Source organism: Eublepharis macularius, chromosome 18 (genome assembly GCF_028583425.1).
Source record: "Eublepharis macularius isolate TG4126 chromosome 18, MPM_Emac_v1.0, whole genome shotgun sequence".
In the NCBI taxonomy this organism is placed as follows: domain Eukaryota; kingdom Metazoa; phylum Chordata; class Lepidosauria; order Squamata; family Eublepharidae; genus Eublepharis; species Eublepharis macularius.
The window spans coordinates 9642481-9655634 of NC_072807.1; the positions used below are offsets into that span (position 1 = coordinate 9642481).

Sequence of the window (13154 nt, forward strand, 5' to 3'; positions counted from 1 at the left end):
CCCTTTCCTTTTTCTTTTTTATGCTTGTATGTATTGTTAGTTTGGTTTGTTTGCTAGATGATTTGGTTTTTATCTCTTATGTATTGTTCACTGTTTATAGTTTAAATAAAAATATATAATCACAAAAAAAGGAAAACCAATCAAATGGCAACCCAAATGGCATCTGTCACTTTTATATTTCGGACTGTTTTATAATAGAATCTGGGAGACCTGCCTCAAGGAAATTTGGGAGAGGCAGCGTACAAATCTCTAAATAAACACAATAAATGTCCGCTGTGCTGTCAATCTCATTAGCTCACCTTCACCCAGTTGGTCTCTGGCCACTTCCGTGTGGCTTATCCACTTTGGGGAAGTGTGTTTTTTTTCAACTTTCCCACAGCATTGTGGTGCATTTGTATACTCCTGGGTGTTTCCTGGGCTTTTCTCTGATCTTTCACAAACCTGAGTTTCTCTTTTAGGAATGATCACAGTAAAGCCTGAGTGGCTGCCATATAGGAGGGAAAATTTGGATTTTCCTAGGCACGTGGCCACCATTTTCACTATCCTTGTGTCAATGGCACCCATTTCCTTCCCCTGACTCGAGGGTGGGGGCGCATTTTAAAAATTGACATTAGACTATTGTTATATCAGTATATAATATTATATAAATATATACCAACGTGTAACATGGTCTGTGAATTCCCAGCTTTCATTTTTTTAAAAAAAGTCTCTAGCCCTTTCTGTTAGAGATGATAGGCATATCTCGGCAACAGAAGGGGCTTGAAACTTCCTTAGAAAAAATTGAAACCTGGAAAATTCAGAGAACCTGTTAAACCTATTGTTCTCTTGTACCTACTGTGACAACAATGTATCAGTATAATGATATTCTAGTGATGGGTTTTTTTAGATGTGAAGCCTTGATGACTGAGGGGAGGAGGGTGACCATTGCAAGGGAACCAGGGCATGGAAACGGGGGAAACCAGCCCCATTGTTGCTGTGCTTTATCTGCAGCTGCAGCAGCAACGGGGAAACCCCATGTCACAGCAGGCAGGGGGCCAGAGAAGCTCTTTGTAGGCTGCCACCACCCTGCTACAGGTCTCCTCTGAAGGGCCCAGAGCACCCAACCAACCCCTTTTGTCCACTCTTTCCCAGTAGGTTTTATGTTATGTGTGACCGAATGAGGCGTGAGGACCCAGGTAATGTAATAAACAAGGTTTAGTAATAACGGATGTTCAAAACTTGGTAGATTAAGGAGAAAGTAAAGGTAGGCGAACGAACAAAATAAAACACCCCTAATGCATCTGTTCTAGCTGACTCTTAGTGATTGGCTTCAAGCCGATTTGTCCCTTCTGGATGAGGGATTCCTCCATCTGCAGCAGCCTCTCCTCAGTTCTGCTCCTTAGGTAGGGTTCCCAGGTCCAGGTTGGGAAATTCCTGGACATTTGGGGGATGGAGCCTGAAGAAGGCACAGTATGGGGAGGGAAGAGACCTCAGCAGAGTATAATGCCATAGAGTTCACCCTCTGAAGCGGCCATTTTCTCCTGGAGATCAGTTGTAATTCCAGGAGATCTCCAGCCACCACCTGGAAGCTGGCAACCCTGTCCCTAGGAGTGAACACTCTCCCACTGTGGCGACGCCTTTTCTCCCTTCTCTCAAACACCATCCCCCTACTTCTTTATTGGTGCAATTTCCCCCCCCCCCCAAATCCCCTCTTAATAGGGTTACCATTCCCCCACTGGGGGGCGGAGGATCCCCTTCTCCCACCCCCCCATCCACTTACTTGGCTGGTGGGGGGGCACACTCCTTCAGGGCATGCTCCCCCCGAGCAGCAGCACGCACCCCCTGAGCCGTGCTGCACACACACACCCCGATCCGCGTTACATGCTCCTGCACCCATAGCAGGCCCATTTTGGGGAGAATTGTGCCCCGCAGGGACCTGGCAAACCCCAGGTTTGGGCTCCAAGGGACCTGGCAAGCCTACCTCCTAACCAATCACAGGGTCCAAAAGGGACCTGGGAAATGTAGGCCCTGTAGTCACTCTACTACAGGCTTCCCCAGAGCCACTAGGCCTCACAACGTAGAGCCAGGTTCATAAGCCGCCCCCCATGTGAAAACTACCTGTTTTTGCCTCTCTCACCTTGCAGGGTTGTTGGGAGTCTGGGCTAGTCAGGCCTACAGCTGCAGCCACACTCTTCACACATTACCGAGGAGGGAGGTCCCGCCCCCGTGTCACACAGTCACACATATGCGGTGCCCAGTTAAGACCAGGACTGTGGGTTACATGGAAAAGGGCTTCAGCCTTCCCTCTCGTTGCCATTCTTCCAGCCTGAAACAGTCCTGGGGGCGCCATTTAGGGGAACAATGTGGGTGATACATGTGGGCTTCCCAGATGCATCTCCCTTGGTTAAGAAAATGGGGGGGGGCTGAGCCTCTTCTTCATGTGCACCACAGTCCTGGATGTGCTGGAATTAAGGAGAACGCACGTGTGACTGAGGTACAACTGGCACAACAAACCATTTTATGAAGCACAGCCCTCTGCCTGCACTTTGACAGCTTCTTATCTGCAGCCGTCGAATAAATTCATGGGAAATTGTTGACAGTCTGTGGCAACAGGCTCTGGTTGGTCCAGGACATCTTGTGTGTCTGTGGCCTTGATCGGGAGCCACCCGTCAGCAGTCTGGTGCCACCCGCTCTTAGAAGCTGAAAGAGTAAACAGCGCTTGGCCTCTCTGCCAGGGCCTTTGTGGGGCTTTGATTCCTCTGTGGCTATGCAACGGGCAGAACAGAGGGCTTATTGAGATGCACCTTTAGAACAGCCCACAGACGCCGACTCCAACTGATCCCGAGGACTGAATCAGTTTTCTTCGCACGCACCAAAGTGATGCGTTGCTACTCTCTTCTGTAGCAATAGTCATAACAATAGTTAGCAATCTATAGTGCTTTTAAAAAAATACTAAAACAGGGAAAGAGGCAGCTGTCCGAGTTTCCCCCCCAACGCATCAGTTAATCATTAACCCGCGAGCAAGTGGGCTCAAGTTCACCCACAGGGGTCTTTATCGTCTGCTGTGGCACAGAAAGGCCTTGCCAGAAAGATGGTCGGAAGTCCTTGGAGGTGGCCTCCCTTGGCCCTGGCTGTGCAACTGCTTTTCAACTTTGCTGTTGCAGGTAAGGAACGCTTGGGTGGCAATTAGAAGTGGAGGGCCAGAAAGGATATAACCATTTGGGCACAGGCCAACATTTATGAAACCTGTGAATTCAAGATCATGTGGAGAGTTCATGGTAAAGCAGTTTTGTGTAGCCCACCAAGTTAAAAGTGGCCCACCCTCTAACTTTCTGGATTGTGGCTTGTCCTTGTTTTTTCGGTCTCTGGCAGGCAACTAAATTGCCCAGGGAGAACTAGAGGTGGTGGCCAATGATGGTTATATCTGCAGGATTAAAAACTGTTTTGGAATGAGTTGAGATACAGTCGGTTGGGGGCGAGGGGCACTTTGTCATATCAGAACTAGCTCTTTTTCATTCTGAACACTGAAAGCGAAACGGAAGAGTTATTCTGTTACTATTTCTTTTTTTTTAAGTAATATTTTTATTAAAATATTAAAATCAGTGAACAGAGTTAGCAAAGAACAACAAAGTAATAGTTAACTATATACAATTATGTACAGGAATACTTAATCACGATTGGTTATAGCTTCGAACAAGAAACAAGGATAACAGATAATAGTCAATAAGTCAGCTTTGTTAAGGTTCATATAAATAGATCTTCTTTGGGAGCTATTACTTCAATCTTGAGTAACAAAAAGTAAATGTTTGGGAGGATGCTGATCTGTGATAGAAATAAATTCAATAAATGGTTGCCATTTTGCCATAAAATCAGTTTCCCTTGGGTAATGTTCAGTTTGATATAATTTATCATATATTTTTTCTTGTACATAGTGATCCCAAATTTTTTCTAACCATTTATCTTTTGTGGGGATTATTTTGGATTTCCAGTATAAAGACAGCAAGTTCTTTGCCACAACCAAGAGATTGCCAATGAGGTCTTTTTTCTGATTTGTGGGATTTCAATTGTATCCCATAAATTTAAAAAACTGTTACTATTTCTAGGAGGCAGTTTATTTAATATGCACTTGGCAAGGGAAACCATTTACAATCTCTGGTTTTTGATCTGTTTTATTGTTTGACATACACATCTTGGTGATTTTAAAACCCTTTTTTCTGTTGTGGTTCCTTTTTTAAAACAACAACAACAATATTTTAGTGAAGTATCAAACTCAGTGGGCATAATTATACAATGTATGGATTCAACTGCTAGTGTCAAAAAAGCTTGTATTACAAGTTTATGATTGCATAGCTTGTGATACTTCCTGATGAACTGATAAAATAATAAAGAAAAGAAACTGAAGACACATGACTAGAGAAGCACGTGGCCTCATCCACCTATAATCTTCCAGGAATTTTGGTATTTTTTATTCCACTGGCTTCAGCCTGCAAATCCCAGGTTTATTCAAATTCTCTGTTAGGAGCTGCCAGTCCTGCAAGAAATTTAGTTTCACTGTTGGGGGGCAAGTGGCTTGCATCCCATTAGTTAACTTTTGCATAGTTAGGATATCCCATACCCTTAAGATTTGCTGCTGCTTAGTCTTGGTTAAGTCAAAATGGGTGGGAACTCTTCTGCAAACTCTTCTTGCAAAATCCAACCTTTCTCACCCATCCTGCAGCCATCCCGGCTTTCCTGCAATCTTTCCCAAAAATGCACATCAAAGCAGGAAGATGAGATAAAAGCTGGCGAAACCCCAGGATGTAAACAAAGGCACTCATGGGACTCTGGGGAAGCAGGAAAACCCCCACTTACCAACAGCATTGCAAGGAGGGCCTGGGCAGATAACCCGTGTGGAAAGGGTCACTCTCGTCAGTTGCAAGAAGTTCCCCCACCCTGGTGGGTTTTTAGGCCAGGACTTGTGAAAGGGGAAGAAAGCAGTTGCCCTGTGTTGTGCTGTGGTGCAAGGACAGGAGAGGCCCGTAGGGATCCCATTCCCCCGGTGGGGACGGGGGGATCCTCTGCTTTCACCCTCTACCCCCACCCCCGCCACCACTCACCTGGCCAGTGGGGGAGAAGGGCACAGGAACAGGCCTCCGGGGTGCACTCTCGGGGGTGGTGTAACAATGTCAATCCTAGGAGTGATGTCATTGCGTCTCCCCAAGAGTGCATGCGTGCTTTGCAGTGGGATGATTTTGGCCCCCAAGAGGCTGAATTGGGCCCGTTTGAGGCCCAAATTGGCCTGTTATGAAGTATGCATGTGCTCCCGTACCCACATCACTGGAAGTGGTGTCATGGCGCAGGGTCGTGAGCGAATGCTGGGGCCAGAAGACAGGTAAACGCCAGGTCACCAGCCTCCCTTCAGGGCAGTAAGGGGACCAGGCAACCCTAGGAGAGGGGAGTGTGTCTTTTGCCCAAGTAACTGGTCTGGCACTCCTCGCGTTGCCACGCTGTGATGGCAGCTGCAAAGACAGGCCAGAAAACAGCGGCAGGGCTTGTTACCAAAAGAGGAGACATCACCCCCAAGTACCTTGACAGTAGGGATTATTATTACTTCCTTGATAATTTGTTTTTTTCCTCAATGGGGATCCAATGCAGCTTACATCATTCTCCTCTCTTCCGCTATCTCCTCACCAGAGCGACCCTGAGGGATAGGTTGCCTAAATGTGTGTGACTGCCCAAAGTCACCCAGTGAACTTCCATGGCAGAGTGGGGGATTCGAACCTGAGTATCTCAGATCCTACTCTGACACTCTAACTACCTCTCCACATGTCCCTCTCCTCTGACACCCACTCAGAAGGAGGGCAATGGCAGCTTTCTTTGCTTCAATGATGTCACCAGGTAGTAGCCTTTGCTTGTTTCTTTGTTTATAATCCACCTTGCTCACTGAGAGTCCTGCTACACAAGGCATCTTACATAGGGACATTCAAGTGTAAGGAGATGCAATGTTAGCCAGGAAGCTTAGTTTAAAAATTCAGAGCCGGCACAGATCGCTCCTCAGAGGGTTTGTTAATTTCATCTTCGCCTCTCCAAAAGGGAGATGAAATTGATAGAGCCTTCCAGGAGATAACAAACCCTCTGAGGAGCAATCTCCGCGGCTCTGTCTTTTAAAACTACCCTCCTGTAGGGATGTGAAATTGACAGAGCCTTTGGCTCTGTCTTTTTAAACTACACTTCCCAGCTAACATTGCATCTGCCTACACTTAAGCATCCCTGTGTAAGATATTTTGTGTAGAAAGACTCTGAGACTCAAGGAGGATTACACAATGTAAATTAATATGATCAACAGCGGGGGCATTCAATAAACATTACAACAGAGTATGGGGTTGCAGAAATTTGAAAACAACAATAAATCTGTATACAGAGATGAAAAACAAAACATAATTAATTTAACATGACATATCAAATGACATGAAAACTCCCCATAGGACCAGAGCCGCATCAACAGACAGCAGCCGGTAGTATGGTCTACAGTTCCTGTCCCTTTACCAAAGCATCTCTCTCAACCATTTCTTACAGCATAGCCCTATTGCCTGTGTTAAAAAACTCTCCCAAAAATTTCACCTTCGCATAGTTTGTGGAAAGCCTGGAGAGTGGGAGCTTTCCTGATCTCTTCAGGGGCCACCACAGAGAACACACGTGGACGGGCAGACGTTAATTTTGCCCATTTGCAGGGTGGTATTGGCAGAAGGCTCTGTTCAGACTTTTTTGCCTCCTCCGCCCCAAAAGCACTACTTTCACCCCCGAAACAATTGCAAAGGGACAGCAGTGACAGCCGCCTACCTTGACACAGCTGATCTGGCCACCTGGACCCATGCCACAGTAACATCCAGACTAGACTACTGTAGCGCTCTCTGCATAGTTCTCCCCTCAAAATCAGCCCAGAGACTCCAGATGCAGAAAGCCACAGCTCACTTATTATCAGGGGTCAGGCAGCGCATGCATATTACCCCCATTTTGCTGTCCTTCTATCGGCTACCCATCAGTTACTGGGTTCAATTCACGGTCCTGGCTATCATGTACAAAGTCCTTCGTGGCTTTAGGCCCTCATATCTGCAGGACCTTCTCTCTCTTTATGCACCATCTCGAAAGCTTTGCTCATCTGAACAGGGGCTTCTGCAGGTGTGTCTCCCTGCAAATGGACAAAATCGACACATGTGCGTACATGCACACTCCCCAGTATGGCCCCCGCCTTGTGGGATGGTCTTTCTGAAAAAGTCAGGGAAGCGCCCTCTCTCCAGGCTTTCCCCCAACTGTGCAAAACTGGATTTTTCAGGAGGGCTTTTTAACTCAGACAGGAGGGCTGTACCAGCGCTGGATCTAGGGTTGCCCACGCCCGGGGCAACCCTTGGCTGGTCACTTTGCGCGCACAGTGCGTGCACGCTCCCCACGCTGCGTGATGACGTCACTTCGGTGACGTCATCACGCAGGGCAGAATGGAGGCAGCGTGAGGGGCTGGGAAGCCACCTGTGCCATTCGCCTCCCCGCAGGCAAATGGCGTGGGTGGCAGCGCAGCCCCCCCCCCCCTGTGCTGCTTTTGCCTGCCCCTCAGGACAGGGGGCGGCCGGCTTGCCGTGTACCCCCTGCCCTGCAGGGCAGGCAAAAGGCAGCGCGGCCACCCGAGTTCTGCCCCTAGCAAGACAGCTGGTGTCCCTTTTGGCAGGGCTATAACACGTCTTCCTAGTGTGATTTCCCGTTTAATGGCCCTTTTTCTGACATCATGGGGCCATTAAAGGGGATCATGCCGGGAGTTTGTGCTAGGAAGATGCTTCATGCCAGGAGTCTGCGGGATCTCTCGGGGCACGTGTGAAAATGGCCTCTGTATTTTATTTCTGCTGGGTTTTCATCTTTGCAGATTTTCATTTATACACCCTATTATAGTGTTTATTGAAATATCCTTGAAACTGACTGTACTAACTCACAGCGGTAGACTATACTACTATGTACTGTCAGTTGCCATAAGTATGCCTCTACCAAGTAATTTCTACACCATTTAATGTGTCGTGTTTAATTACTTATGCCTTGTTTTAAGCATTGTTTTAGTTCGGTATCTGCTTGTTTTCCAGTTTTCTTCTGTCCTGATGTTATTGCACTGTTTATTGGGTTTCCGGCTGTGAGTCATCATATGTAACCTGTCTAAGACCTTAGTGAGAAAGGTTGACTACAAATAATGTAAATCAATAAATAGTTCAGTAAAGTAATTTGGAGCATTTCCACAACTGAGCAACTCGGATTTTAGCTGTTTTCTGTCGGCTTGTAGGCAGAAGCACAATCCTCAAAGGAATACAAAAGAATTCTCTTAGTCCTGGGGACAAAGGTTGTTTTCTAATCTTGCTAGAGAAATTTGTTATCTTGAGTAAAAAAGACTGAACGAGGACATTCCTACTGCAAGTGAGCAGACTTTGCCACTAAGGGGGAAAGATGATATTCTAGATTTTTGAGACAAGATTCCGATTGATTGCCGGGAAGGGGAGGGCGGGGGGGGGGGGGGAGAGAGCACGCCACTCAAGTTCCCCTAGTCTCTTTTTTCTTAATTTTTCCCAAGCTATGGGCAGGAGAAGGAGGACCATGGCATATAAGGCATCTAGTTGACGTCGAAAGCTTTTCTTATATTTTCAGCTTTCTTCAATGATGATTTTTTTAAAAAACCTGCATCAGCAAAAAAAGAAGTAGCAAAGCCGAGCTGCTTGGGATGGGAACAAGCCTGGGGGTTCCTTTCTTCGACTCAAAAGCTTTTGTGTCACCTATAGTTGATCATATTGAGTTGGATCTAGGGTTGCCAACTCTGGCTGGGGAATTTCCTGGAGATTTGGGGGCAGTGTCTGAGGAAGGTAGCGTTTGGGGAAGGAAAGGAGCTCAGCTGGGATGTGATGCCATAGAGTCTGCCCCCCAAAGCTGTCATTTCCAGTTCTGAGGGCCATCTAAGCTCCCCTCTGTCTGGAGATCAGGGGACGGGGCCACCAGCCATGTGACCATTTTCAAGAGGTGCCGGAACTCCGTTCCACCGCGTTCCCACTGAAAAAAAGCCCTGAGTAAGAGTACAGAACTGGAAAACAATGCAAGCAAACAACAACTAATGCCATACCATAATGTAGGAAGTGGGTTACAGAAGCAGAACATAATGTTGTAAAAGCAAGATGACGAAGAAAGCAGCGCCATCGACTACGGTCCTGTTTCCATGTAAAACTGTCCCCTTCCGGTGTTCCATTACTACAGTTTTGAAATTGTCAGAAGAGTCTTTTCTAAAGTTAGCAAAACAAGACCAGAACCTCAAGCTATTGTTTCTGAAAAACAGATTGAAATGGAGTATTGTCTGGGGTCAGCAGCCCAGCCCCCAGACTTGCCGGGGGGCAGCGGTGGGGGGCAGCCAGGAGACAGCAGTTCAACCGCTCTGACTGGCAAACAGAGCCAGAACCTGCCTGTGCCAGGGGGAAGGGGCGAGGCCCCAAGGCCTCAGAAGGCGAGAGGAGACAAAGAAAGCCCAGCTAGTCCCACCCCCCCGGGGGAGGAAAGGGGGCTAAGCGGAGCAGAGGAAGGGGGCAAGGAGAGTGGGTTTGGGAACCCAGCACTCGCCCACACAGAGCCCTTGCCTGAAGAGAAGGAGCAGCAGCCCCAACAGCCCAGAGCCCAGCTAGAGGATAGTAGCCTGGCCCAGGAGATGCCAAGAGCCAAGCCCCTCCAGGTGGAGCTGCTGGAGGCACTCTGCTGGAGGAGCTGGGCAGCCAGCCAAGGGGCCACAGCTGGGCCTGCCTTCGGCAATCAGCTCAGCCAGGGAGGCCTGGCAGCCAGCCAGGGGGCTGCAGCTGGACCTGCCTTCGGCAATCAGCAGAGGCAGGGAGGCTTGGCAGCCAGAGAACAAGGCACAGCTGGTGCTGGTCAGTGGAGCCAGATCTGCTACCCCAGCTGCAACTACTTGGGGCAGCCCAAGACCAGGCTGGAAGGAGGGCGGAGCAGAGAAAGGAAGCCCTATAAAGGATGGCTGGGAAGAGCTCTGGGGTGGTGGGTTTGAGTAGGAGTGATGGAGTGGAGCAAGAGTGAAGACCAGGAAGAGAGTGGATGGAGGAGGAGAGGCCCGAGGGGGTGAGTGGCACAGGTTGAGCAGACCAGTGAGTGGATTGAGAGGGAGTCTGGGTGATGTATACCACCCCTCCTTTCACAGAGCAGGGTCCTGCAGCATCCCTGGCACCCCTCTGATGTCAGGAGCAGACTGCTCGGCGCCCCGCCCAGTGGTGGCTGCAGAAAGCCCTGACAAGTATGAAGTAAGGTTCCCAACCTCAAGGTGGAGCCTGGTAATTTCCCAGAATTATGACTGATCTCCAGTAGAAAGGAGCAAGAGTCCAATAGAACTTGTAAGACTAACAAAATTTGTGGTCGAGTATGAGCTTTTGTGAGCCATAAAGTGAGCTGTGGCTCATGAAAGCTCCTACCCTGCCACAAATTTTGTTAGTCTTACAGGAGCTACTGGACTCATGCTCTTCTCTATTGCTACAGATAGACTAGCATGGGTACCTATCTCATCTGATCTCCAGACAGCAGAAATCCATTCTCCTGGAGAGAATCAAAAAGAGTCCAGTAGTACCTTTAAGACTAACCAACTTTATTGTAGCATAAGCTTTCGAGAATCACAGCTCTCTTTGTCAGATGCATGGAGGGCAAGAAGAAACTGGTCAGATATATAGGTGGAGAGGGGAGGGTGGAGTAGATGAAAACAGTAGCTTCTGATATGGAGATCAGTTTGCTTCTGTTAAGGAAGTCAGTTACTTCTGATAATGAGATAACCATTCATAGTCTCTATTCAATCCCAGCTTGACTGAGTCAAATTTACATATGACAAATTTACATATTCTGGAGAGAATGGCAGCATCGGAGGTTGGACTGTGTGCCATTATACCCGCTGAGCCCCCCCCTCCCCCATCTCAACACCCCACTTTCCCCAGGCTCCAGCTCCAAATCTCCAGGAATTTCCCAGCCCAGAGTTGGCAACCCCTAATTTGAAGATGACAGCAACTTTTCATGTACTTTTTAAAATATGTGGAATATAGGGAGCATTACCCTGACCTGATAGCCCAGGAGAGCCTGAGCTCATCAGATCTGGGAAGCTAAGCAGAGTCAGCCTTGGTTAATAATTGGATGGGAAAACTCCAAGGAAGACCCAGGTTGCAGAGGCAGGCAAAGGCAAGCCAGCTCTGTTAGTCTCTTGCCATGGAAACCCCACCAGGGGTTCCTAACTATGACCTGAAGGCAGGGTTTCATTTCAGGGAGCATTTCTGCCGGCAGATTGGGTCGATCCTTGGACTTCAAAGTCCCTTCAATGATATCACAGAGTTAGAAGGGGCCATACAGACCCCCTGCCCAATGCAGGATGAACCTAAAGCATCCCTGGCAAATACTCATCCAGCCTCTTCTTGAAAACTGTTCCATCCACCATAGCCTCAAATGGAATACCTGCCACTGCTTCCTTTGCTCGATTGCCTTTCAGGGCCTGAGAGTCTTGTGAGACCCACATCCTGCACAGACTTCCAGTCAGCGAACCTCTTGCGGGGTACCACACTCAAGGTCCAGTTCCTTCTGTTCACTTCTGTCCATCCCAGCTGCGGGCAGCTGCTGTCGAGTATCGAGGACATCCAGAACTCCAGCTTCAATGCCAGCCTGGGAACAAAAATAGTCATCCACGGTTTTAGGTAACTGTCTACAAACATGGACAACTTTGAGGTCCAGTCAACCAAAATGGCTTTGATTTTTTCAGCTCTACCGTAACAGTAACGAACGGCACTTTTAAAAGGGCTTAAATCTAATTTAGGCTGCATCTGCACAGGGGTGCAAAAATGGGACCCTGCCATGGCACCAGCAGCAGTAGGATTGCCAATCTCCAGGAGGGGCCTGGAGTTCTGCTAAAATTACAACGGATCTTCAGACTAAATTCAAGTTCAGAGGTTGGACTCGATGGCATCACATCCCTGCCGAGGCTCCTCCCCTCTCTCCACACCCCACTCTCCCCAGGCTCCGACCCCAAGTCTCCAGGAATTTCCCAACCTGGAGTTGGCAACTGTAGTGCAGGCAGCATGGAAGCAGGCAGAAACGGTATCCACTTACTTGCTTTTCAGAACCATTCACTGCTGCTGCCACCACCCACCCACAACCCTCTCCCTTCCTCCTGTTGTGCCTCCACAAAACGCAATGGCAATTTCATTGGGGCCGCCTGTGTCCAAGAAACCCCCCTTTCTCCTCACTTGCCTTTCCCCTACAAAAGGATGCTGTAATGGCAGGAAAGGGGGGAAGCCCTTTTACAGGCTGGGGAGGGGTATGCAGCTTAGCTTTCCCCCTTCTCTCAGCTGCAGAGGGGGGCATCCATATAGATGAGTCACCTGCAGCTGGTCAGAAGATTCTCCCTGTAATGTACTTGAATATTTCTTGGGATTTTTTTTAATGCGTCTTAGAATTAGACTGTGGCAATTTTTCTGACCTTGAATGCAGCTGCAATGCCAGAGACTGTTTGGCAAGATCCTGTTGAGGTGCCTGGCTAGAGAAGGCAGCTGCTGTTGTGGAGGTTAGACAACCACCTTCCTGAATTGTTTGCCCTGCCCATTTCCTGATGTCATAATCTTTACATGCCCTGCAATGTGATAATCGAATTTTGTAAAGTTTTTTCAATAATTTTTTTAAAAAACAAGTTTCTCCCTTTCTTCAGAGCATTTAGATGACGTTTAGGGTTTTTTTCTGCCTGGGGGGTGGGGGCGGGGGGTCAAGAATACCCTGATTGGACATAATGTTATCTGGATGCTTTCCTTTACTGGGTGGTGCTTCTTGTTATCTTTGGATAATTTTGATACAACCTTGGAGTCCAGGAGCACTTTAGAGACCAGCTATATTTCCAGGGTGCGAGCTTTCGAGAGTCAAAGCTCCCTTCGTTGGACACGTGGAGTAGAAAAGGGTCCAGGCAAAAGGGTGGGAGGGGTACTGCAAATCAGATTGTCAGGACTTTGACTCTCACAAGCTCACCCTGGAAATCTAGTTGGTCTCGAAGGTGCTACTGGACCGAGTCTCGTTCTTTTACGATAGACCAACTCAGCCACCCACCTGAAACTTCGATATACCACTTTAATACATGTTATCTTAAAAAAAACATTTGGGAATGGGGT

The 13154-nt window shown here is 48.1% G+C and overlaps 1 protein-coding gene across 1 annotated transcript in view; it reads left to right on the plus strand.

Annotated features, from left to right (window-relative positions):
* Nucleotides 1-2699: 2699 nt before the first annotated feature.
* Nucleotides 2700-13154, plus strand: part of PLA1A (phospholipase A1 member A) — a 32158-nt gene continuing 21703 nt past the window's right edge. The window contains exons 1-2 of the mRNA XM_055002172.1: nucleotides 2700-3143; nucleotides 11495-11696. Coding sequence (XP_054858147.1) covers nucleotides 3071-3143; nucleotides 11495-11696 — 275 coding nt within the window. The 5' untranslated portion in view covers nucleotides 2700-3070. The remainder of the gene's footprint in view (nucleotides 3144-11494; nucleotides 11697-13154) is intronic.